The sequence below is a fragment of the Macaca mulatta genome, chromosome 1 (assembly GCF_049350105.2).
Source record: "Macaca mulatta isolate MMU2019108-1 chromosome 1, T2T-MMU8v2.0, whole genome shotgun sequence".
NCBI classification, from domain to species: domain Eukaryota; kingdom Metazoa; phylum Chordata; class Mammalia; order Primates; family Cercopithecidae; genus Macaca; species Macaca mulatta.
The window spans coordinates 17635530-17661947 of NC_133406.1; the positions used below are offsets into that span (position 1 = coordinate 17635530).

At 39.1% G+C, this 26418-nt stretch overlaps 1 protein-coding gene across 3 annotated transcripts in view; it reads left to right on the plus strand.

The window, feature by feature from the left end:
* Positions 1-26418, plus strand: part of EGLN1 (egl-9 family hypoxia inducible factor 1) — a 59664-nt gene that overhangs the window by 24321 nt on the left and 8925 nt on the right. For all 3 annotated transcript variants that reach the window (XM_001104870.5, XM_015126202.3, XM_028849705.2), the window contains exon 2: positions 24955-25074. In XM_001104870.5, the coding sequence (XP_001104870.1) occupies positions 24955-25074 (120 nt within the window). The remainder of the gene's footprint in view (positions 1-24954; positions 25075-26418) is intronic.

A 26418-nucleotide genomic window follows, 5' to 3' on the forward strand; every position in this document is an offset into this window, starting at 1 on the left:
CTAAAGTTAAATATATTGATAATACCAAATTTTGGCAAGGACATGGAGCACGTGGAATCCTCATACATTCATTACTTGTCGAAATACAAAATGGTACAGCCACTTTGTAAAACAGGTTAGCCATTTCTCATTAAGTTAAGTATAAATTTATCATATGACCCAGGAATTTCGCTCCTAAGTATCAAGAGAAATGAAAATATGTTCATACAAAGACTTGAACATTTTTATTCATTATCACCAAAAATAGGAAACAACCCGAATGTCCATCATCTGGTGAATAAACAGAATGTGCTTCATCATACAATGAGATACTGTTTAGCAGTAAAATGAAGTGAACTAGTCTTTTATGCGGCAACCTTGGATGAATCTCAGAAACATGCTGAGTTAAAAATTGTACCATAAATTATTTAATTAGCTCTTCATGGTTAAAGTTTGGACTCTCTGTAATTTTTTTCTGTCATAAATAATCTAATGCCAACAATGCATTAGATACTCTTAAAGATACATCTTTGTACATTTTAACAACGTTTTTGTAAGAAAAATTTCTAGAACTGTAATTGCTGGGCTAGTGAACATTTTTATATGCTTATATTGCCAACATTTATTGAATGCTTATTATGTACCAAGCACTATTAGATGCTCTTGTTCCAAATCACACAGCTAGAAAGTTATGTAAACCAGGATAGTTCAATTCTAGAGCTTAACTTCCTAGCTAAGACATGTGAAGTAGTTTCTATGCATCTTTTGAGGGGTATTGTATTTATTTTCAGGTCTCCTACTTGATCTTGCCGTATGCATTACAGAAATTTCTTGTTTATTTATTTGTTTATTTTGAGATAGGGTCTCCCTCTGTTGCCCACGCTGGAGTGCAGAGGCTCGATCTCTCAGCTCGTTGCAACTTCCGCCTTCTGGACTGAAATGATCCTCCCATCTCAGTCCCTGAGTAGCTGTGAATACAGATGTGCACCAGCATGCCTGGCTAGTTTTTGTATTATTTGTAGAGACGGGGTTTCACCATGTTGCTGCCCAGGCTGGTCTCGAACTCCTGACCTCAAGCAGTCCACCCGCCTCAGCCTCCCAAAGTGCTGGGATTACAGGCGTGAGCCACCACACATAGCCTCTCAATTTTGAAAGATTAGGATGAGCCAAATATTTATTAAATGAGTCTTTCCTTTATTGAAGTAATTTCAGAGATGCACTATTGGAATGTTGTTTAATTTCAACAGGGACAAACTCACACTCAAGGAAAAACCCAGCCATTCACTCAGAGGAACATTATTTTGGTAGTATTCAAATATCGTATACAAATCTTTGAGCAGATTAGTTTTTTCATGTAAATCATAACATATGGTATTGGTCAAGTAGTAAAGTTCATATTAACCTTAAACATTTACTAAGATACTGTTTTCAAGTAACTCAGGCAATGTACGCAGACGGTGTCATAGTTTCTTTAAGTATGTAAGTTTTGCATCAGGATCACGTTAATGCCAGGGCCCCACTACAGATCTTCTGAATCAGAGATTCTGAATCTGAGGTGAAGACTCACAGCTCCTTAAAATTCCATGGAGAAAATATATATACTTACTATTTTCCCACAAAAATAAAAAATTTAAAGACAATTTCATGGAGATTCTAATTCACATTTGGGTCTGAGAATTCTTGTGTAGGGCATACTCTCCATTGTTAAAGGATATTAAAAAGTTACATCCTCTATCTCAGATACCCAAAGGACATTTATTAAATCTTCTAAACACTTCTCACAACCAATAAGCTTGCAAAGCAAAAAGGCCTTTTAATACCACGCATAATTGGTTTATGTTTTCTTGATTGTTTTGACCCTATAAATTAATATTCTCTTACCTTTTTCCCCAAGGCTTCTAAAAGTAGATTATACTATCTGCCTTTATGTGATAGTTACTTGTTTGTTAACTTCCTTATGACATGTGCCTTTCAAGTGATGTTCTAAAGCTAAACTTTAGAAAGTTATTCCCCTTGTAAAAGGGTCTGCCCCTTAACCATTTTGTAGTGCCTACAGGTAGCATGGTATATATTGGTAAAGAATGTAGGATTCAGAGGCGGGCTGCCTAGATTCAAAACCCAGCTCTGCCATTGGCTGGTTGTATGATGCTAGCAAGTTATCTGCCTTGTTTTCATGTTTATTTCATGGGATAGTAATATTTCCTATGTCATAATTGTTGAGAGGGCTAAATGAGCTAATATATGTAAAGCAGTGTACCTGGCATATAGTGAGCTGTTAAAATTACCACCTGTTTCTACTCGCCTCTCCCCTGTTGGCTTTATTCTTCTCTGTTGGCTTACATGATACTGTACTGCCATGGCTTTCTGTGATCTCTTGAACCATTCCTTCTTTGCTGGTTTCCTTTCTTCTCACTAACTATAAATAATATTTCCCTCTGACTTTGGTGTCAACATTCTTCTCTTTATATGTAATAAGGATTATGGGCCTGTCACATAGACTGGAGTTTGAATTCTACCCCTGCCACATATTAACTGTATGACCTTGGAATTTTAAATTTCCTCAATCCTTTCCAAACTTAGATTTCTAATCTGTGAAATAGGGGTAATTCCTTTATAGCAGGATTGTTGGGAGGATTAGAGATAATATAAAGTGCCCAGTATAGGGTCTGACACACTGTAGTTGCTGAGTAATGGGATCTACTGCTGCTGCTGTCTTTTCTAGCTTATTGATCTCATCCACTTCTGTATCTTCAGATACCGTCACTGAACTGTCGATGCCTAGCTCTATTTCTCTAGTTGGATTTCCTTCTTGCACTGTTAAGGTGTATTTCAAACTGTCATTAAATGTTTTCTGTATGTCTTATTGGCATTTTATAGTTTTCACACCTAGTATCAGACTAATCCTATCCTATTATCTTCCTTCTGAAACCTGCTGTTTATCACGTGTTCCATATTTTTACTCATGTTCTTGATCTCCTTTTAGGCATGGTACCTTGGCATTGAATTGATTCATTCATGGTCTTTGAGTTTGTCTCTGGTTTCTCTCTGAGTTCTCACACCGAAGCTCAAATGTCCATCTTTGGCTTCAGTTCTCACCACTATAGTTAAACCCTCCTTACTTTATCGTGTGTGTATTTTTTTCCCCAGTAGCCATGAATGTCATCTCCCTGCCTCCATTATTGTTTGTTTTCCCTAATCTGTTCTTTACATTCATCTTTCTCTCTTATCAGATCCATCTTCCCAGAGTGGGGATCAGCAGATTCTTTACCCCAAAGGGTCAAATAGTAAATAGTTTGGGCTTTGTGAGACTTGCCGTCCTTGTTGCAACTGCTTAACTCTGCTGTTGTAACAGGAAAACAGCCATAGAAATACATGACCACATAAGTGTGACTGTGTTCCAATAAAACTTTATTTACAAAAATGGGTGGTGGTCTGGGCATGGTGGCATGCACCTATAGTCCCAGCTACTTGGGAGGCTGAGGCAGAAGGATTGCTTTAGACCAGGAGTTCAAGGCCAGCCTGGACAACATAATGTGACCCCCATTTCTTTAAAAAAAAGAAAAAGGTATTGGACTAGATTTGGCCCCCAGGCCATAGTTTGCTGACCCTTCCCTTCCTACCTTTCTTTCTTTCCTTTTAAATTACTGTTCCTTATAGTATTTCTTGAAATAATTATCTTTTTGAAATATTGACTGCAAGGTAGGATGAACTTTTAGCCCCCTGTTTTCCTACTGTCATCTAAAATATTTCGGTTTTAAGTGTTTTGCTTTTCATCATTTGGAGAAATACAAATTAAGCAATTACAAAGATTCTAGAAATATTCTCATAGCAGTTGCCCTGAATAGTAGTTCCTGACTCTTTCTTAGATGCTACCAGGTGTGTGTGTTATCGATACAGTCCTATATACTGTGGTTCTTTGGGGAGGTAGCTTTAGGTCTAATGGGCTTATCAGTTTCTTCAGAACCTGCTTTGACCTCTGTGTAGTAGTATTCCATTTCATCTGTCTCAGCCTTTCAGATTTCACTGAGTGATGAAGGAACATTTTTATTTGGCCCCTGTATATTCGTCCTTAGGGTTTAGGTGCATTCTGTGTCAGCTTTGTGGACACATTCCTTATGTGCCCTTGGAGATCTTCCTTGCAACATTCTGATTTATTAAGTTAAATATTTTTGAATACCTTCTCTAGAAATGCGCTGAAGACATAAAGACAAATAAAACACAGTTCTGGCCTTAACAATCCTCATGTTTTGATGCAGGAGTCGGGTGACTTTCCCAGAGGGCCAGATCATAAATATTTAAGGCTGTGGGCTACATGGTCTCTGTTGCAACTACTCAGCTCTGCCATTGTAATTTGGAAGCAGCCATAGACAGTAGATTGAGCTTGACTGTGTTCCAGTAAAATTTTATTTACAAAAATCAGTGGTAGGCCAGATTTGGCCTGCAGGCTATAGTTTGTCAATCGCCGGTCTAGTGGCATTGTGCCAAGGGATGTTTGAAGCCACAAGGTAACCAGTGTGTCTTCCTCGAACATAATTTTACTCAGTTATTGTGGATAAAAAGTTAAGTAGTTTGATTGATACTGATTTAGAACATTCTTTCAATAACATAAGTGGCCGCTCAAGGAATAGAGTATAAAATCAAGATGACTATTTAGAATGAAACAGCCTTGCAAGAAATGTCTTGTTTGTAGCGAACCTCTTAGATCTGTAATTACAAACTTTTCTGCCATTTGTTGGGTAAGTTTGAGTAGCACTGCTAGGCATTGGGAGCTGTGGAAGGATTTAGAGCAGGGCAGTGATATCAGATTTTAATTTTAGAAAACTAACTTGAATGGAGTGTAGAGAAGGGCATGGCAATTCTGGAAGGAGGGAGATAGGTAAGAAGACTGTTACAGGAATCCAAGCGAAAGATAAGAGCGTCTTTTAAGATGTAGGTAATGGAGGTAGAGAGATTTATACAGATTAGAGACATAGCAAGAAGGTTTGATTGGATTGATTGTGTAGGGCAAGGGAAATGGAGAAGGATGAGTCAAGGATGATAGTTCTGAGTTTCCCTAGGGAGACTGGTTGAACAAGGATGCCACTCAGTAAAGTAAATAATACATGAAGAAGAGCAATGTGAAGGCCAGGGAAGACAGACAAATTGCTTTGGAACTGTTAATTTTGCTTTGCTTGTGTACATCCAGATGGAAATTGGTTTTGTATGACTTAAGGCTCTGGAGAACAACCTGGACTTATTGGGGTGGGCATGAGATTGAATGTAATCCTCTGGAGGAAAAGTTGTCTATAGCAAGGGTATTGCTCATGATAGAAGCCAATGAGGGCCAGGCACGGTGGCTCACACCTGTTATCCCAGCACTTTGGGAGGCCAAGGCAGGCGGATCTCAAGGCCAAGAGATCGAGACCATCCTGGCCAACATGGTGAAACCCCGTCTCTACTAAAAGTACAAAAATTAGCTGGGCATGGTGGCACATGCCTGTGGTCCCAGCTACTTGGGAGGCTGAGGCAGGAGAATCGCTTGAACCCAGGAGGCAGAGGTTGCAGTGAGCCAAGATCCTGCCACTGCACTCCAGCCTGGCAACAGAGCGAGACTTCATCTCAAAGAAAAAAAGGAAGCCAGTGAGGAAAAAAACAAAACCGCCTGGGTCAGTAGAGGAACGGGGCGGGGATGTGTATTGAAAGAAAAGGAAGAAAACCAAAAGACAGGGGTGTTTTAGAGACCAAGAAAAAAATAGAGGTTCAAGAAGATGAATAGTACCAAACACTATAGAGAGGGTTAATTAGACTTGGAACTAAAAGACATTTATTGCTTTTTTTTTTTTTTCTTAAAAAAAAAAAGGAGTGGGGTAATTTGGAACTTTTCCCAGGGTAGTTTCACTGGAGTTGTGGGAACAAAGTCAGAAAGTGGTGCGTTGAGTGTGAATGGTATGTGAGAAAACGTAAGTAGGGACCTTAGACCAGCACTTCTGGTCTACGTTAATGTGTCTGTGAGTCACTGGGAGATCACTTGGAGATCGAGATTCTGAATCAGTAGGTCTGGCATGGATGCCCAGATTCTGCATTTCCAACAGCCTCCCAAGCAGTGTGGATGCTGCTGTTCTGACAACCACCTGAACTCAGTATCCCCAATTGTTCATCAACGCATCCCAGAGCACTGGAGCTAACTTACAAGGGCGCCATGGAATATTTTAAAATTTCAAGGGAAATACACCAGCATCATTAGATTGCTATATTAGATCACTGCATTCCTTTCAGTGATGTCATACCTTTGGGAAGCTGGATTTTCAGTGCTTGCTCTGATAAAAAGCAAGTACTGCCTGAAAATCAGTGTGGAACAGGAAGTGAGGCTGTCAGTGTTCAGTCTGAGTCCAAGGTTTAAAAAATATGCAATGCCCAACCGGCATCCAGTTTTTAGGACTTAAAATACTTACTAAGTGGTTTGGCTCTTACTGCTTAACAAAGGCATCTACAGTTGTTAGATACTTCTTTTGGCCGAGGATTACCCTGCAAGATCACTGAGACACTAAAGATTCTTTGAGCCAAGAAAGTCTGGAACCGTTGACATAGGACTTCTTCATAGAAACTTGTCTGTGGAACCAAAGAGAGCCGAGATGATTGGGCGGTTGGGCTGTAGCTAAAAGAGGAACAAAGGAGCATTTATTTTAAAATAAAAGAGACAGATATGTTATATGTTGGGGGAGGGAGCAGCTGATAAAGAAGCAACAAGTGTTGACTTAGAGTAAAAAATCTTTGAGGAGGTGAGAAAGGATGGAATCTGTTTTTTCTAAATATTGCTCCCAAGCCAACACTGGTTTGTTGGAAGACATGCAGAACCTCATTCCCCACTCCAGACCTCCTGAATCAGAATATGCATTTTAACACCATCACCAGGTGATGTGTATGCATATTAAAATTTCAGAGGCACTATAGGAGGCAGGATTGGCCTTACATAGGAGAAATAATGTCTCTTCCTTTTATTTATTGCATCACTATATTGTGTACACTTTCCTGCATTTTAGCCATTCTGACTGAGGGAAATGAGATGACAATGGTTATTTATTTAGATAAATTTAGAAATCTGGGGGTAAAAAGTTGAGGAAGTTTTTGCTTGTTTGCCGTAATTATCTCAGGTAAGTAAATAGAAAATATCTCCATCCAGTGAATAAGAAAATTGGGACTGATCAGGCATGGTGGCTCACGCCTGTAATCGCAGCACTTTGGGAGGTTGAGGCAGGCGGATCATGAGGTCAGGAGATCGAGACCATCCTGGCTAACACGGTGAAACCCTGTCTCTACTAAAAATACAAAAAAAAAAATTAGCCAGGCGTGGTGGCAGGTGCCTGTAGTCCCAGCTACTCGGGAGACTGAGGCAGGAGAATAGCATGTACCTGGGAGGCAGAGCTTGCAGTGAGCCGAGATCGCACCACTGCACTCCAGCCTGGTCAACAGAGCGAGACTGTCTCAAAAAAAAAAAAAAAGAAAAGAAAAGAAAAGAAAATTGGGACTAAAATAATGGCTGAGAGATGTGAGCGATGGAGATTTGAAATAACCGTTTTGAGGAACATCAACAAACCTGACCAGCAATACAGACATTGCCAAGGAGTTCTGAAGGTCCACGTGAGGTCAGAGACAACTTTTAGTGGTGTTAATCTGCATAATTATAACTTTTTCCAGTGGTGCTAGTGGCTTGGGTATAGGAACTGCAAAAATTGGATTCGTCTACATTTGTTGATTTGCAGCTTGAGGTTAATGAAAAAATAAGCTAGCAAAAATCTGTCCTGAATATGGAAAGAAATGAAGCCGCAAGGAGGATGAGATGAGAAAAAGGAGTAGAAGGATTGGAGTTCTCCTTGCAAGCCAATGAAAAGGCCACATATCCTGAAGTTGAAAGAAACCTGCCCTTGTTTTTTTCCACAGGGAGAGGAAAATTCTTTCCTGTCAGGCTGCAGATATTTAATAGGGCTTTGTGACTGATTAGATAATAGGAAAGAAGTCTCAGTCTAGGATGACTCCTACTGTTCTGATATTAAAGATTACTGGGAACATAGTTAATAATTGCTGAGAAATTGACCTCCAGTGAGCATTTTTTTTTCTGGAAGGGAACGGCAGAGGGTGTGATGGGGAAGCATGGAGGCAGGATGAGATTTGGAAATGTCGAATTTGAGGTTGGATAGGAGAGTATATAGGTAAAGATGGCTGTTTAGACCACTGGAAACAGGGACATGGACCATAACAGGTCAGATATAAAGATCAGCTTGGGATTCAGTGACATAATAATAGCTTCTATTGATTGTTCATTGTTATGAAGAAGACTGAGCAGTTTATATTGTCATTTTATCCTCTCATCAATGCTTTGAGGCAGGTATTAAACCATTTTACGGATGAAGAAGTAGGATTAGACACATGCCCAGGGCCACGCAGCTAGTAATTGTTAGAACCAACTAGATCTCTCCAATTCCAAATCCATGCCCTTCTAAGCTCTACTATATTTTAGGTCACCAGCTTCTGGGTCTTGATTGATACCTGACGTGTTATAGAGCTTCTCAGATGCAAATAACCGAAACAAAACAAAAATATTTCAAATGAGCTTAAGCAAACCAGAACAAAATGTATTGGTCCTCATATCTCTGGATTTACTGATTGACTGGAAGAGTTGTAACCAAGGGCTCAGACAATATTATCAAAACTTGATCTCTTCAGCTTTTCTTTTCTTTATTAGTTACTCTCTGTAAGCTCACTGGATATGACAACAAGATGGCCCTAATAGTTTCAGCATTACATCATAGAGATACATACTGAAAGAGAGCTGCTCTTTACCAAGGGCTTTGATAAAAGTCCTGGAATCGAGCTTCATTGCCTCTGATTGGTTTAGGCCCTTTGCCCATTTCTGAACCAGCTTCTGGCCAGGCTTGAGCCACATGTCCACCCTGGAGGGTAGAGAGTGAACCTCGCCCAGGGGTAAGAACTGAGGACTACAGGTCAGGCTTTCCCAAGTAAATGAGGCACCTGGAAAGAGAAGAAGGGGAATGGATGCTAGGCAAACAAAAGCTGCTTGTCCACACATGGACAGGGATGAAAGTCTCCCCTGTGACTGCTTGAGGATGAAGATAAAGATTATGAGACTGTCAGTAATGATGAAAATAAGTGACATTTGTTAGATGCTTACTAGGTACCAGGTGCTATGCTAGTCTTTTACGTGTATTCTATTTTTTATCCTCACCATAGGTTTTTGAAGTGTATACTGTCATTATTTCCAAATACAGCTAGTAAGTGGTAGAGCTGAGATTTGAATTCAGGCTGGCCAGCTCCATACCTCACCCTCTCTGTTACCACCATAACATTTTAAACTTGTAATTTTCTCATTGTAGTTTTCATTTTGTCTAGTTACACTGGTTGACAGCATATAGTGAATCAGACAGACCTGGGCCAACAATTTTTCTACATAGTATGCTTAATAAATAATTGTTAATATGAATTAAATAGCATTTACTTTAAGTATTATAGTGGAAAATTTTTTAAATTCTTAGTTTTTCTCTTAAAATGTTTTGTGCTTTGTATTTTAATCTTATAAGTGGCTTTTTATGTTTAGCCACTCCGGTCCTAGAACTCTGTTTTTTTAAACTTCTTATACCATACTTGAATATGTAAAATTCTAGTTGGATTATTTCATTTTTAGTGTATCTGTAGAGATTATGGAAATGTTTTTGTTAATCTTTGTTTAGTCTTTGTAATAATAGGTTCAAAATCTTATCTAGTATTTCTATAAATGCTTTTTTATAAAAAGCTAATAGTGTGTTTTTAAGGCTTTTATTATCAAAATAATTTATTCTGAGGTTGTCCTATTATTCAAATTGATTATTCACAAAAATAGAAAGATAGTAGTCTCATTGTGCTCTTATTTTTAAGATGCTTATTTTAAGCATTAAAACCATGTGTTTTGCAACAGAGTTTGAGTTTTTAGACTGATAAAAGTTACCAAGTACCATTTTATTTTGGTTTTCATGATTTTGGGCTATGTGGTGCCAATTATATTTCTTTTAATCCTGTCTGAAATGTCTGATCTGTCATTATAAAGGAAGCAGTGCAGGATTGGAAATCAGGAGACCCCTTTTTGTCCTTTGGGATTCCCCTCTCTAAAGAGTTTGGGCCAGACCTTTATGATCTTCTCCAGTTTTAAAATTCTAGTGTTTTTATTTTAAATCTCTGCTAGATCAGAAGCGCTGCCTGATGGATGTATAGTCTTAGAGCTAGATTGGAAGATTGCATAGTCCAGGTTCCTTATTTTAAAGATACACCAGCTGGGCATGGTGGCTCATGCCTGTAATCCCAGGACCTGGGGAGGCCAAGATGGGAGGATTGCTTGAGCCCGTGAGTTTGAGACCAGCCTGGGCAACAGAATGAGTTCCTGTCTACAAACACACACACACACACACACACACACACACACACTAGTCGGGCGCGGTGAATCAGTTCCTGTCTACACACACACTTGCCGGGCGAGGTGGCTTGTGTCTGTAGTCCCAGCTACTCGGGGGGCTGGGGCAGGAGTATTGCTTGAGCTCAGGAGTTTGATGTTGCAGTGAGCTATGATCACGCCACTGGTCTCCAGCCTGGGGGACAGAGACCTTGTCTCAAAAAAAAATAATAAAATAAAAATAATAATAATAATAAAGATAACCCACGCTCAAATGATGGAGTCTGAGATGTCACCATCACTTAGAGGTAGTGGAGCAAGGACAGGCATTTCTGCCTGTGCTGCCTTACGCTCTTCTTTCGTCGAAACGGTATTAGCAAATTGAAGACAGACAACATTCATTTATTTGATTAAAGGAACATTTATTGAATCGCTTCAATCTATCAGGCATTTTACTAGGCATGTGGTTAGCTGCAAAGATGTATAAATGGGGGAATGTGCATCAAAAGCCATGTGATATGGAGGCCCAAAACTGGAATATAGAGTCCCAACAACCATGGGTTCACAATCTGACCACTTAGCAGCATGACCTCAGTTAAGTTAGCCATTCCAAGCCACATTTCTTTGTCTACAAAATGAGAATAATAGTAGTAGACATTTACACAGTTGTGAGGATTGAGATTATAAAGATTAAACTTAGCATAGTACGTGGCACATAGTAGACTGTCTTAGAGGTTTATGAAAGAAGGAAGGAATTAAGACTTACGGAACATTATCCTGTATTGTCTTGTTTGATTCATACCCCTGTGAGGTAGATAGTGATATCCTAATTTTTCAAATGAGGAAACAGCTCTGAAGGCTTGGGACTTCTCCAAGGTCCATAGCTATTAGTCAGACCTACCATACACATTATTTTAAACCAGTAAAATGACTGGTTTAAAGTATTATAAAATAAAACACTATTTTAAGCATTTTTTTACATACTAGTTTATTAGCTTTGCACGTGGTATACTATTGTTATTTTCACTTAACAGACAAGGGAAGTTAGGTACAGAGAGGTTGAATAATTTGCCCAAAGTGACACAGTCAGTAAGTGGCAGAGTCATGTGCTTCGTGTGCAGGAAATTTGGCTTCAGAGCCCCACTGTTCTTTTGCTATTGTTGTTTGTTTGTTTTTTGTGACAGAGTCTTGCTGTATTGCTTGGCTGGAGTGCAGTGGTGCTATCTCGGTTCACTGCAACCTCTGCCTCCTGGATTCAAGTGATCCTCCTGCCAAGTAGCTGGGGCCACAGGTGTGCGCCACCACACCCAGCTAATTTTTAGTATTTTTAGTAGAGATGGCATTTCACCATATTGGCCAGGATGGTCTCGATCTCTTGACCTCGTGACCCACCTGCCTCGGCCTCCCAAAGTGCTGGGATTACAGGTGTGAGCCACCGCGCCCGGTCAGAGCCCCACTGTTCTTAATCTTTGTGTTCTTCCTTTTACTTCATGTTCTCTTTTGTGAAGGTAAAAAGCAGTTTTGCAAACTGGAAGGTGCCATGTAAGATGTGGTATTACATTTATCTGACTTGGTCCCTGTACTCCAGAGATTACAGTCCATCAGGAATTTATCTTCTCCAGGCTAAACCTATTCATTTATTGCCACTGATACTCACTGGATATTGCTGTCACTATTTTGGTCACTTTTCTTTAAAAAAAAATTCATTTTGTCAACATTTGTCATCTAATATGTCCCCAGAAATGGATACAAGCTTCAAAGATCTCTATTCTGCCAAGCTGTCTTACCCTCATTTTATAGTTTACTCTGCAAGATGAGAATAAAACTTGCCTCCCAGGGGTTATCAAGATTAAATGAAAGAATAAATGTTAAGTTATTAACACAGTACAGGCACATAGTAATTTCTCAGTAAATGGTGGTGGTTATTACTTCTGTATAGTATGGTTGATTTTTGCCATTTTGAAAATAGTATTTATTTTTAACTTTATTAGAATTCATCATGTTGATTCCATTGAGATCACATTGAATCTTTCTTTTATTCATGATATTGGCTACCTTTCCCAGCTTTGTGTGAGCTGCGTATTTTCCTATTCAGAAAGGTTACATTAATAAAATTCCTTTTATTTGTGTGACTCAAAATCATTGATAAAAAGATAAGACTAGGTAGGCCGGGCACGATGGCTCATGCCTGTAATCCCAGCATTTTGGGAGGCTGAGGCAGGCAGATCGCCTGAGGTTAGGAGTTCGTGACCAGTCTGGCCAACATGGTAAAACCCCATCTCTATTAAAAATATAAAAATTAGCTGGGCGTGGTGGCGAGTGCCTGTAGTCCCAGCTGCTTGGGAGACTGAGACAGGAGAATCGGTGGAACCCAGGAGGCGGAGGTTGCAGTGAGCCGAGATCACGCCATTGCATTTCAGCCTGGGCGACAGAACGACGCTCTCCTGCAGTGGTATGGATGCAAAGATTAAACACTTCAGCTCTTAAAACAAGACCAGATAGAATTATTTGTAAAATGGAGATAATCATTTATCTGAATACCTCATGGAGTTGTTGCAGAATTGAAATGAGATAACTGTAAAGGCTGTGAACTAGAGTTCTATACAGATAGAACTTGTACTCTTATGACAGTTGTGACTTCAATCTTTGTCCATCATGCCACAAAATAATTCTCAGAAGTGTTGGGTTATCTGCCTACAAAGGGAGTTACTGTTATTGAAAAAAAAACCAGCTGGGCATGGTGGTTCATGCCTGTAATTCCAGCACTTTGGGAGGCCAAGGCAGGCAGATCACTTGAGTCCAGAAGTCCGAGACCAGCTGGGCAACATAGTAAGACCCTGTCTCTATAAAAAATTAAAAAATTAGCTAGTCTACTCAGGAAGCTGAGGCAGGAGCCCAGGAGGCTGAGGCTGCGTTGAGCCATGATCACGCCACTGCACTCCAGCAACAGAGCAAGACTGTGTCTCAGGAAAACAAAAATAGAAAAAACCAGCTCCTGTTTATTGTAGCTATTGAATTCTTAAGAGCCTGATTTACATGTTTTCTGGCCAGTCTTACCAACTTACTGCTTTATAGCTGTACTACAAAAATGGAGCCACTCAATCACCTACCGAAGTGAATGAAAACCTCTAGATCTGAATGTGTCACTGTTTAAAACTCTTCAGTGGCTCCCTGGTACCCACTAAAATCCAAGTTCATTACTGGGGCTTACTAAGCTTTTGGGAAGGGGCCAGAGCTATGTCCAGCCTTACCTGTCACATTCCTTGCCTCACACGTCAGGTTCACCCTTGTTTGCAGTTTACACAGCATGTGTCTACACACACCCCGTGACCTTTTCTCTTCCTGGAATATTCCCCCTCTCCTTCCTTACCTGGCTAATTCATATTCTTTCAAAACTCATTTTTCAGATAGCCTTTCCTGATCCCAGCCTTCTCCCCAGTGAAATAGTCAGTGCATGGACTGGTCATTTTAATTGTCATCTGTGTCGGAATGATCAGTTTTCCTCTGTGTTCTACTCACACTTCCTAGCACTATGCCTTACACATACCCTAACTGAACGTGTTCAAAATTGAACGCCTGATCTCTCCCATTCTCCAGACTCAGGCTGCACCATATGCTGTCTTCATCTCTTTATGGGAATTACATTTTCCCTATTGCTGAAACCAAGACCTTAGAGTCATCTTTTATACCTCATACCAATCTTTCTGGACATCTCGCTTTATTCTGCCTTTAAAATAGTATGAGCATCCCACCACTTCTTACCACCTCCATTGCTACCACTGTGATCCAAGTGATCACTGTACCACACCGGGTTTACGCGGTAGCCTTCTGACTACTCTTCTGCCTTCCACTCTTACCAGCCCTCAGTCTGTTTTGCACATCAGGACGTGGCAGATTTTTTGGTAAAAAATTTAGGTTTTGTGGACTGCGTGGTCTCTGTCATAGCTGCTAGACCGGAGCACAAAAGCAGCCATAGAGAATATGTAACTGAATGAGTGTGACTGCATTCCAGTACAACTTTACTTATGAAAACAGGCGGTGGGCTGTAGTTTGCCAGCTCCTGCTCTACATGGCAACCAGACTACACAGTGCCTTCCGAAGTGTGACTTAATCTTTATAGTGTCGTCTAAAGCCCTCCATGGTTTGTTTCCCCAACCCCTTACCTGTCTGACTTCATCTTCCGCTGTTGTCTGCTTTGCTCCCTCCTCTCCAGTCACACTGACCCTCTTCTTCCTCAGATATGCCAGGCCCATTGCCATCTGATTCTTTGCACCGGTTATTCCTTTGGCCTGGAACATTCATTTCTTCTTAAGTGTCAACTTCTCAGTCTAGGCGTACCTGACCAACCACCCTATAAATAATTACATTCTAGCATTGTATTCCCTATTCCATTTTTTTTTCTTCGTAATGCTTCTACCATATGTTACGCTGTATATTGACTTAATTTTTTTCTCTTTCTTTTCCTGCTAGAATAAATGTTCCCTTAAGGCAATAATTTTGTGTCTTTTCTATTAAGTATTGTATCCCCAAGATCTAGAACAGTGCCTGACATATAGTAGGTGCTCAGAAAATATTTGTTGAATGAATACATAGTGTATATTTTTAGGGTTTAATTTTTTAAAATATTTTTTAAACAAGCTCTTTCTCTCTCGCCAGCACCACATCCTTTCTGTTTCACACTCGTAGTGTTGCTCTAAGCGGCTCTGTCCTCTCCATTCTCACTCCCCTTTATTCTGGCTCTCATCTATCAGCAGTGTGTCCATAACCTTTTATTCCATGTCATCCGGGCCATCCTCTCTACAAGTGGACTGAGTGATGTTTGTAAAATGGAAAAATGATGATTTTATTATTCAAAATTCTTTATTTTTGGCCTTTTGCCAATTAGAATGCAGTGCTTGTTTAAACTACAAGATCTCTTATGAAGGAATAATTGTCAACAAAAAAAAAGTACAGGATCTCAGGCCTCGTGCTATACCTGATAAGTCATAATTGCAAGCGGAGGGGATAAGAATCATTATAATTTAGGAAGTAACCCAAGTGATTCTTACTGAACACAGTTGGCCAACACTGGCCTATAAGGTGAAGTTCCTCAGTGAGTCACTGAGAGCCTTTCTGAGCTGCCCCTGCCTGTCTCTCCTACCCCATCCCTAATGCTCCACACCGCACTTCATCTTCTAACAGTTTTTCTATTTGCATTTCTCTCAGAGTGCCATATTGATTCTGTTTTCGCAAATATTCTTTTCCCTGTACAGAACAGAATCTTCTACTCTGGAAAACTTCTATTTTTCTTTCAAAATTCTGCACATTTGTCACTTTCTCTATGAAGTCTTTTCTGATACCCCATTCCCATGACAAAGTTAATTATGTCTTTGCTGTCTGGGTACTTGTGTAAGTCAGACTCTGTTCTGGTGTTTGTTACACTGTACTGTGTGCCTTTTCATAACTGTTTGCCTGTTGTGACCTGACCTGAGCCAGTAGTGGTTTACGGGTATTAGGTTTTTATTGAGAGGTGCTGTCGTTTGGAGGCTACAGTTAAATGAGTGTTACAGATCTCTTCCCCCAGAACCGAGCTTCTAAATGGCATGTTACTGTGAAAGCCAAACTCACACTGAGTTTTGCCACACATAAAAAAAATTTATTAGCAAGCAAGCACAAAAATACTGTTTTATTAGGTGGATGAAATTCCTACTCTCTATCCTTTTAGAACATCTGACAAGCACCTTTTTTTTTTTTTTTTTTTTTTTGAGATGGAGTCTCGCCCTGTTGCCCAGGCTGGAATGCAGTGGTGCAGTGTCGGCTCACTGCACCCTCTGCCTCCCAGGTTCAAGCGATTCTCCTGCCTTAGCCTCCTGAGTAGCTGGGATTATAGGCATGTGCCACCACACCCGGGTGATTTTTGCATTTTTAGTAAAGATGGGGTTTCATCATGTTGGCCAGGCTGGTTTCAAACTTCTGACCTCAGATGATCCATCTGCCTCGGTCTCCCAAAGTGCTGGGATTACAGGCATGAGCCACTGTACCCGGCCTGCCAAGCACCTTTTATGAAAGGTTTATTTAAGGCAAAAATGCTAGTGTGCTTTTAGAATTCAGCTGAACCTAATTGGAATCAGATAACAGAATTCCTTTATGGGGAACTAACAGAACCAGCAGGAGTCATAAGGGTCAGGGTACAGTCCCTAAGAGTAAGCTATTAGATTCACTAGATTCATGTACATGTTCATGTAAGAGCAGTGGTCCCTATACAGTGTGTGTAGCCATAACACCTTTCTTGAGCACCATTCTTTTCTAATACTATCGTAATTTCTAATATCCACTGTGTTAACTACTGAATTCTCTGGCTTTGAGGTGAGATAAGGCTTCTTGAGTTGTCTCACTGGAGTAAGTTTTTGATTACAAGCTTTCCTCATTTACTGATGATTATTTATATCTAGTCTTGGGCTTGCATGTTAACTAAGTGCTCCAGGATGAATGTCAGGAACTTCTCACTCATGTCCTCTGGTCCATTAAAACAAATAATGATTACACTGTGCCAAAATAACTTAAGGAATTTAAATCGTAACTCTTCTAGACCTTGGAATTGAAACAGATGTTTAACTTTTAATCTCTGTATCCTCATGCCTAGTGCTCAGTGAGCCTCAACAAGTGCCAGAATGTATATTTGTAATGTCAAGCAGCTAAGTGTTTTGTATTTTTGTTTTTAATGCTAAATTGCAGACTCTCCCAAGGAATTATATTAATAATATAACAAGTTTGCCGTAGCTGTCAGAACATCTGTCTCAACAGTGATACTTCCTTGCATGGGCTGGAATGAGGTCGTGTAATTCCCTGGGTGGGGATCAAGCTGGCACCTGCTGTGGCTCCCCAGTCTCCTTGTGGAGAGAGGTTGCTCTGTCTTCCTTATGAAGTTTGTAGTGGGAGTGGTGTGTGTAGTATAAATACAGAGCCCTGCTTGGGAAGAGTTGTGCAGTGCTGGTAAGATTATAGCTGAGGCTGACAAATTGTAGACCTCTATTCTGACAGCAGAGCTAGACAGCTCAAAATATAATGCGTTTCACCAGATGGATTCCTTATTTGTAAAGTATAACTTTATCAATTCTTCACTAAAAGGGAAATGAAAGCTCAGAGAGTACTAAGGCATCATGATATATCTCTAGATTATACTGTCGGGAGCATCACTTTTCAGTTGGTTTTTAAGTGTGTATTTACATTTTTTGTTTTTTATCATAGTCTGGAATTAGAGCCCAATAAGGAAAGTAACTTGGTGTTAGATTATTAAACAATTCATAATTCTTGGACCATTTGGAGAGTGATTTGGATCAATGCTATTTCTTCTTCAATAATCTTTCATTTTTTCCTGCATTTTTCATACTTCTATGAACATGGGAAGAATCGTGGACTTTTAAAAACTTTACATTGATAATTAATGTAATTATATTCTGCCTTCCTGTACAGATAATAAAAACTTTGTATTAACATACTCTTCTACACAAGCAGAGTAAAAAGGTTGAAATTGTTGTGTCATATGACAGCGGTTAACAACCAAAGAGCTGTTGAAATCAGTAGGGGGCCAGTGTGGTGGCTCACACCTGTAATCCCAGTACTTTGTGAGGCCATAGTGGGAGGATTACTTGAGACCAGAAGTTCAAGACCAGCGTGAACAGCATAGTGAGAGCCCATCTCTAGAAAACTTTAAAAAATTAGCCAGGTGTCGTAGCATGTACCTGTAGTCCCAGCTACTTGGGAGGATTGCTTGAGCCCAGGTGTTCAAAGTTACAGTGAACCATGATCACGCCACTGCACTGCAGCCTGGGTGACAGAGTGAGACCCTGTCTCTAAAATAATAATGATAAATCAGTAGGGAAAAGATTAACCCGGTAGAAAAGTGAATAAAGGATATGAGCAGGCAGTTGAAGAATTTAAATGACCAATAAAAATATGCAAAATGCTGACTTAAAAATATAAGATGTAATTAAAACATTAGTAAGATAAATGTTACCTATCAAATTGAGTTATTTTCAAAGATTAAAACTTACTACGCCAGGTTGGCAAATGGTTAAAAAGATGTGTGTACTCATACAAAGCCAGTAGGAATATAAGCTCATGCACTCATTCTGGAGAACATTTCAGCAATCAAAAAGCTTTAAGGCCTAATAATTTCACTTACAGTAATTTAATTTTAGGAAGATATCGAGGATTTACAAAGATTAAGCTCCGAAACTATTGTTGATCACAATATTATTAATTATAATAGCATTTTTTAATTTTTAAGAAACAACCTATATGCCCTTATATGTCTTTTAAAATATATATATACTTATCATTTACACTTAGAAATGAATTAGTCAAAAAATTAGTCAGAAATCATTTACAGTAAGTCAACTTTTGACCACTGAGTTGTTTACTGTGATCAAGAAAGCAGGAAGGCTTAAGGAGTTCTCATTCTAAATGACTTTATTTCATAATAACCTGTTCTCTGTTCTCTTCTCTCTATACTCCCTTCCTTGGCAATCTCTGGCAGGCACACGGCTTCAACTATCCCATGTGAAGATGGCTCCTAAATTTACATTTCCAGTCTTGACTTTTTCTTTGGAGTTCCACACTCACGCTTCCAACTGCCCTTTGAACATCCCCACCTGGGTGGCCTTCCAGCATGACCTGTTTTCTTCCGTATTTCAACTAGATTTTTGTAGACCCCTAAGGTAGTGATAGTGATGCGTATGTGTGCTTTGGGAGTGGGTAGGGAAGAGACTTAAAAAGGTCTAACTGTAAAACTGAAAAATACCATGTGCAGTACAGCAGGTTCTTGAATAACATTATTTTATTCAGTGTCATTTTGTTATAATGTTGATGAGGGAAAAAGAATCAGTTCCTGGCTGAGGCCACTGTCTGTGTGGAGCTTGCAGGTTCTCCCCATGTCTGCGAGAGTTTTCTTCAGGCGCTCCAGTTTCCTCCCACATCCCAGTGTGTGCATCTTTGGGATGTGGACTGGCGTATCTGTTATCTTAGTGTGAGTGAATATGGGTGTGTGTGTGAGTGCACCTTGCAGTAGAATGGTGTCCTGCCCAAGGCTGGCTCCCATCTCATGCTTTGAGCTCCCGGGATAGGCCCCAGCCACCTGCAACCCTAAAACTGGACTAACGGCATAAATAATTATCTTGTTTTTATTAATCTTTCTTAAATGTATTTGTAGCTCACATTTATTTCAGGGTTTACCATTAGAAGTGCTTTGGTCTTTATTTAGAAGTTTGCCAATGTTTTGTGACCACAAATATGCTATAGCAACTTAACTTGGTTTCATTGTACATTGTTTCACCTAAAGTTTCCAAGAACCTATCGAGGCTGTTAAGTGAGGACTTACTGTACATCCTGACATGGGAGAATTGGGCATTAGGCATGAGCATATGCCACTGCAGCAGGTGCTGGGCCGCTTAGGAATCTGGATTACCAATTCATCTGAACTCTTGGGCAGACTATACACATGCCTTTCTGGAGCAAGGAATTGAAGAACAGTACAGAAGGAAGTTGTTTTTCTCTAGACTGCCTCAGTTCATATCCTGTCTCTGCCATTTAGAGTCTCTGACCTTTGGCAATTTTTTTCTTTTCACTGTAGTGTAGTTTTCTGGTCTCTAAAATGGGGGAGAAATTGTGCCTACCAAAGGTTTGCTGTAAAGAATGGCCGAGGTAATCCATGCCTGGGCTATAAGTGATGAGTAGATGTTAGCTATCAACCTCTACATAAGGCATAGTGCTATGTCAAAGCATAGTGCTTTAATAATATAGTTTAATAGGATAACTTTTCTGATAGTAAACCTTTTCCCTTCATTCAGGATAAAAATAGTAGTTCTATAACCCATCAAAGTTTAGTTCTCTAAGCTTTGTATCTCTGTTTTACAATAATTCAGCTCAAAAAAGAAAAATAAGTTTCCTGGTTCAGCTTCGTATTTAAGCCTTCTAATGCTAGAAATAAATGTCTCTAGATTCCTCAGAGGCATTGCAGACCTCTTCCTTTTATTCTCAGAGTGAAAAATTTATGCTGTTTCCTATCTTAAGAACATTCTCAATCAGCCAGGCCCAGTGGCTCACGCCTGTAGTCCTAGCATTTTGGGAGGCCGGGGCAGACAGATTGTTTGAGCCCAGGAGTTGAAGACCAGCCTGGGCAACATAGTGAGACCTTGTCTCTGAAAACATAAAAAGAACATCTTTAATCATATATATTTTCCTATCAGAAAAGAAAAAAATAGTATTGTTTTATTTTGTTTATGTATAAATAGGTTTTTCTCAATGGGAAATTGAAACATTTAAAGTTGGTGTCTCTATAAGGTGGCAAATTAGGAATTTACCTCAGAATTATATGGTGGTGGATTGCATTCGTTTCTTTTTCAGGCTTTCTCGTTCATAGGGTTACGTTGGTGTTTTTCGTGTTATCCTTTTTACAATTATAGTTGTGAACTGCCTTTCCTGGGGCTGGTATTGGCAAGTTAATTGAGTTGGCGATCCATGCAGGCCCTGTGGAGCACTCATCTCCTCTCCCTTCTTCCTTTCTCTTCATTTTTCAGTATTCGTGTCACCAGAGCAGAGCACAGGGGACCTAGGGAATGCCAGATAAGACTAAAGTGGTAATGGCCACTTTTAAATAATACATTTAGATGGTGATAATTGAGCAATACTGGGGATTATAGAACTTAACACAAATTAAATTTATTAAAACTTTTCTTCAAAACATGACATTTAAAACTTTTCTTTATTGTGCCTTTTATTTTTTCAAAGAATCCTCACTTGGAATTCAAATACTACATAGGAAACAGCTAAGCACTGCCTCTAGTTGAAGGTTGGGGTAAAACCTGCTTGTTTGGCCTCTTCTCATATCACTTCATTCCCCATTAGTCCCCACCCCTAGATACCTCCCTAGGGCTCCAGGGCTTTAAGGAAAGCAGTTTAGAAGTGACTAATACAAACAGATCCCATGTTGGGGGATAATCCTGGTGCCCTCAGTTTTGTTCTATCTGGGATGTCTGACTCATTTTGACAGTTACCGATCAACTAACTCCCCTCCTACCCAATGCTTGTTAATAAAACGCTCTTTCACCTAGTGTTTCCATTTTCATGTACAGTGACTCCATTCATTTACTTACCTAGGCTGAAAACCCCAAAGTCATTCTTGACTCTTCTTATTCTCCACCCATTAGCAAATCATGTTGGTTTTCTGCCTTCAGAATACACCCCACTTTGCTACTCTGGGCTCAGCCTCTTTGGTTTCTTGCCCGAAAACTGTAATAGCTAACTTAGTCTTCTCTTTTCACTCTTTCCTTCCTGCAATCTAGTACAGTAGTTGATTCCGTGGGTTCTGGAACCAGATTCCCTGTCATGTGACTTTGCGAATAGTAGTTAGCCTTTCTAAACCTCAGTTTAGGGAGTGAGGATGAGAACAATGATACTGTTTACCTCACATGGTTGTGTCAGACAACTTATTATGCACAAATTACTTAGGACGTGGCAAACAGCAAATGTCCAATACATGTTAGGTGGTAAGTGATATTGAGGTTGTTGTGGTTGTTTTTATTTATACAGACTTGAAACTGATATTCTTAAAACATTAGTCAGATACATTCTCTATTGGCTTCCTGTCCCTTCTTAGCACAGTATCCAAAGACCTTCCTGTGGCTTACCAGGCCCTGCAGCTCTGGGTTACCTGGTTCCTCTCTGATCACATTGGCCTGTGCTCGCTGTGTTCCTGCCACACTGGCCTGCTGTTCTTTCCTGCCTTGTTCAGCCTTTGAGCACTCATTTTCCCTTTGCCACATTGCTCTCCCTTCAGAGATTTGCCCAACTTGCCGCTCTCTTCATTTAAGTAAGCCGAGATGTCAACCACTGTTCAAGAATATCATGTCATCGTTCTCTATATACTTAATTTTTTTCATATCTTAAGAAAATATAACTTTTCACTACCTAACATTATATTATATATCTGTTTATTGGCTAATTATGCCATTAGACCAGATTTCATAGTACAATAGTCCCCTCTTATCTGAGGGCAATACCTTCCGAGATCAAAGTGGATGCCTGAAACTGTGGATAGTACCAAATCCTATATATACTATGTTTTTTCCTGTACATACATACCTATAATAAAACTTAATTTATGAAGTAAGAGATTAACAACAACAATAAAATAGAACAATTATAACAGTATGCCAACATTGCTACTCTTGCACTTTGAGCTGTTATTAAATAAAATAAGGTTTTCTTGAACACAAGTACCATGATGATTGCTCTGATAACCTAGAAGGCTACTAAATGGCTAATGGGCGGATAGCATCTACAGTGTGGATATGCTGGACAAAGGGATGATTCATCCCAGGCAAAACAGGGCAGGATTACAAGGTATTTCAGTGCACTCCTCAGAATGGTGTGCAATTTATTAACTATTTATTTCTGGAATTTTCCATTTAATATTTTTGGACTAAGTTGACCAAAGGTAACTGAAATCACAGAAAGCAAAACTTCTTTTAAGGAGGGACTACTGTCAATGAGTGCAAGGGACCTTGTCTCTTTCGTTCATCATTTTAGCCCCTGTGCCTTTCATATACATAGTAGATGCTCAAGAGGTATTTGTTAAATGGATATATGGGATGCGATGGGGTGAGTGAATGACAAATATTTTCCCCTTCCTCCTTTGCACAAGAGATACTGAAGTTACCAGATAGTTGGAAAGGCCCAAATTAACTTTTTTGAGATGTAGAGTTCAGGTTTCCCCCTTCTTTCCCATTAATAACAATATATTGTGTAATTCATCATGATTACCTCAGTTAACCACAAATGGAGTAATTGCGTTGTTAAATTAGTACTCTCTTACAGTTACTATTCAAGGTAAACTTCTTTCCTTGGTAGCTAGTGACAGGAAAATCATTTGGGCTCATCATTTATTGATCACTTAAACCCACTAAGCCCATGCCACACTCCTGGTTGTTACCAACCTCCAGTGCTGAAAGAAGGAACTTAAGTCTGTCTGGAGTCAGGAAAAACAGAGACATATATAATGTTCTCCAAAAATTCTGCTTCTCGTAAAGAGCAGTGAATTCAGAGTGTCTAGGAAAACAGGATTTTAAAATAAGGATTTAGGTTTAAGATGCCTCTCAGTTTCTTAGGGATGGGAAGTAAATTTTAAAAATTGGCATTTTTCTTTAATATAGTAGAACAATTTGGTTACTGTTTGATAACTTTATGCTAATTCATTGACTTTAATATATGAAGAAATAAAGGACTTCAAGAATAGCTCATAACAAACTGGGGGGCGTGGTGGCTCATGCCTGTAATTCCAGTACTTTGGGAGGCTGAGGCGGGAGGATCACTTGAGGTCAGGAGTTCAAGACCAGCCTGGCCAACATGGTGAATCCCTGTATCTACTAAAAATACAAAAAGTAGCCGGGCATGGCAGCATGCACCTGTAATCCCAGCTATTCAGGAGGCTGAGGCAGGAGAATTGCTTGAACCTGGGAGGCGGAGGCATTGAGCTGAGATCATGCCACTGCACTCCAGCCTGGGCGACAGAACAAGACTCCGTAAAAAAAAACAAACAAAAACAAGAATAGTTCATAACCTTGAACGTCTTTGTCTGTTTTCTTCATAATTCCTGAGAACTTTTAAAAAATTCCTTTATCAATTTCAGTTGATTATCATGTACACCTAGAATATGGAAGTTTTTTTGTGCTTTTTATTTTGGGCCTCTTTTCTGCCTTTATGCCTAACATCCAGCAATCTTCTGAACCGTATCTTGTTATAATCTGAGCAAATAATTTTCTTTCTGATTCAAAGAGGGTAAACTTACATAAGCTAATTTGTTTAGTCTTTTTAAAAAAAAAAAAATCACTGACATTAAATGAATTAATGTTTGGAGTTGAGTTGACCTAAATGATCCCTATTACAACATAGTAAGACCCCATCTCTACAAAAAAATACAAAAATTAACCAGCCTGGTGACACGTGCTTGTAGTCCTAGCTACTTAGGAGGCTGAGGTGGAAGAATCACCTGAGCCCAGGAGGTTGAGGCCACAGTGAGCCATGATTGCACCACTGCACTCCAACCTCAACAACAGAGCCAGACCCTGTCTCAAAAAAAAAAAAACAACATTGGTGCCATTCAGAGACAGTGTCAGGTGGGGTGTTTGACTGGGTTGGTTCACCTGTCAGATGGTAAAGTAGGTGTTCTTAGGTGAGCTCAAGGAAGAGAGAAATCTCCCATGGAGCAGGACAAAAACTCACTTGATCTTGATTATCTATATTTATATGACTGTGAAAGTAGGACCATGAAAATTTTCTGATCTTTGGAGTTACCACTGTGAAGCAGAATTCACCAGTCCTTGAATTGTTCATCAGCCTATCTTGTGTTCCCTATAAATATTAATGTAGAATAGCCTTATCTTTCTTATCTACAAAATATTATTTTTATTAGAAGAATCTAAGTGTAAATCAGTAGCCAAAAATCAGAGATCTGATTTATTAGCTGTTCTCTCTTTTTATTTATATGTGGACTTTAATAATCATCATCATTATTATTATTACAGGCCATGGTTGCTTGTTATCCGGGCAATGGAACGGGTTATGTACGTCATGTTGATAATCCAAATGGAGATGGAAGATGTGTGACATGTATATATTATCTTAATAAAGACTGGGATGCCAAGGTATGCGACTTAATTGAGCATTTATTTTTTTCTTACAAAAGCATTACGTTCATACTTCTGATAGGTGAGACTGTCACAGACACAGTTAAAAATTTTCCTCTTAAGTTTGTTTCAGTCTCAGGTATTAGGAGTGGATTTTTGTAAAATGAAACAAATACTAGTCTAAGTTATACAACATAATACCTGTAGTTAACAATGTAGTGTTGTGCACTTAAACATTTAAGAGAGGAGATTCCATGTTCAGTGTTCTAAACACACACACGCGCACGCGCACACACACACACACGAGGTTAAGGGAAGGGAAACAAACTTTGAGAGGTGATGGATATGTTTATTATCTTGGTTGTGGTGTGTCACGGGGGTGTGCATATACATCCAAACTCATCAAATCGTAAATGTTAAAGATAGGCATTTTTGTATATCAGTTATAACTCCATAAAACCATATAAAAAAGTACTGATAAATCTTTAAAAGTGGATTCATTTGTTTTCAGATATTAGAGCATTTATCTAAAATCTAACTTTTTTAGAAAAGTGACCTTTATTAAAATATTTTCCTTTTAATAGTTTTTAGACAAACACTTCTGAGAACAGTTGTTTTGTAATGGCTTTGGGGGAGATTATAGGTAATTGTTAAGGAAATAAGGATTATTTGCTATGTTATTCTTTGCATTTTCGTAAAAATATTGTATGGCATTGAGTTGTTTAATTGAATATTGGAGGCAGGATTCAGTCTTTCCCTGATTATTAAAAAACTGGAATTTTATCAGTACTGACAAGCCCTGTAAAATCAATTAGAATGTACAGTATATTTAATCTCTCTTGTTTTAAATATATATTTTCTTAATATTAGCGTGAGTCTCATTAAATTTGAATGATTTTTTAAAATATGTCATGTATTACTACAGTAGAGACTGTACAGACTAATTTTTTGGTTGATTTTTTAAAATCTTAAGTAAAATATTCAAATAGAAAAGTGGCTTGTGTATAGTTCAGTGGATTTTCACAAAGTGAACATACTTGTGTAGCCAGGTGTAAAGGTCAAATAACCTTTAAAACACCTCTTTCTCTGCATCCCCCAAAACACACACATGGAAACTGCCTGAGTCTTAAATGTACAAAAACCTAATCCTACCCTAAAAAGTGTTTTAAGTTTAGAATATGCTCACAGTGCTCCAGTAATCTTTTTAAAACACACACTGATTTGAAGAGTTTTCTCTGCCCTAGTCCAGGTTCAGAATGGAACTAAACTTTCTGCTAAGTATATATTGAGGCATTATGTCAACAAGCATGGTTTTTCTGTTACAGCTTTCAAAGTTTGAAGTAGAGAAATAAATTTTGTAAT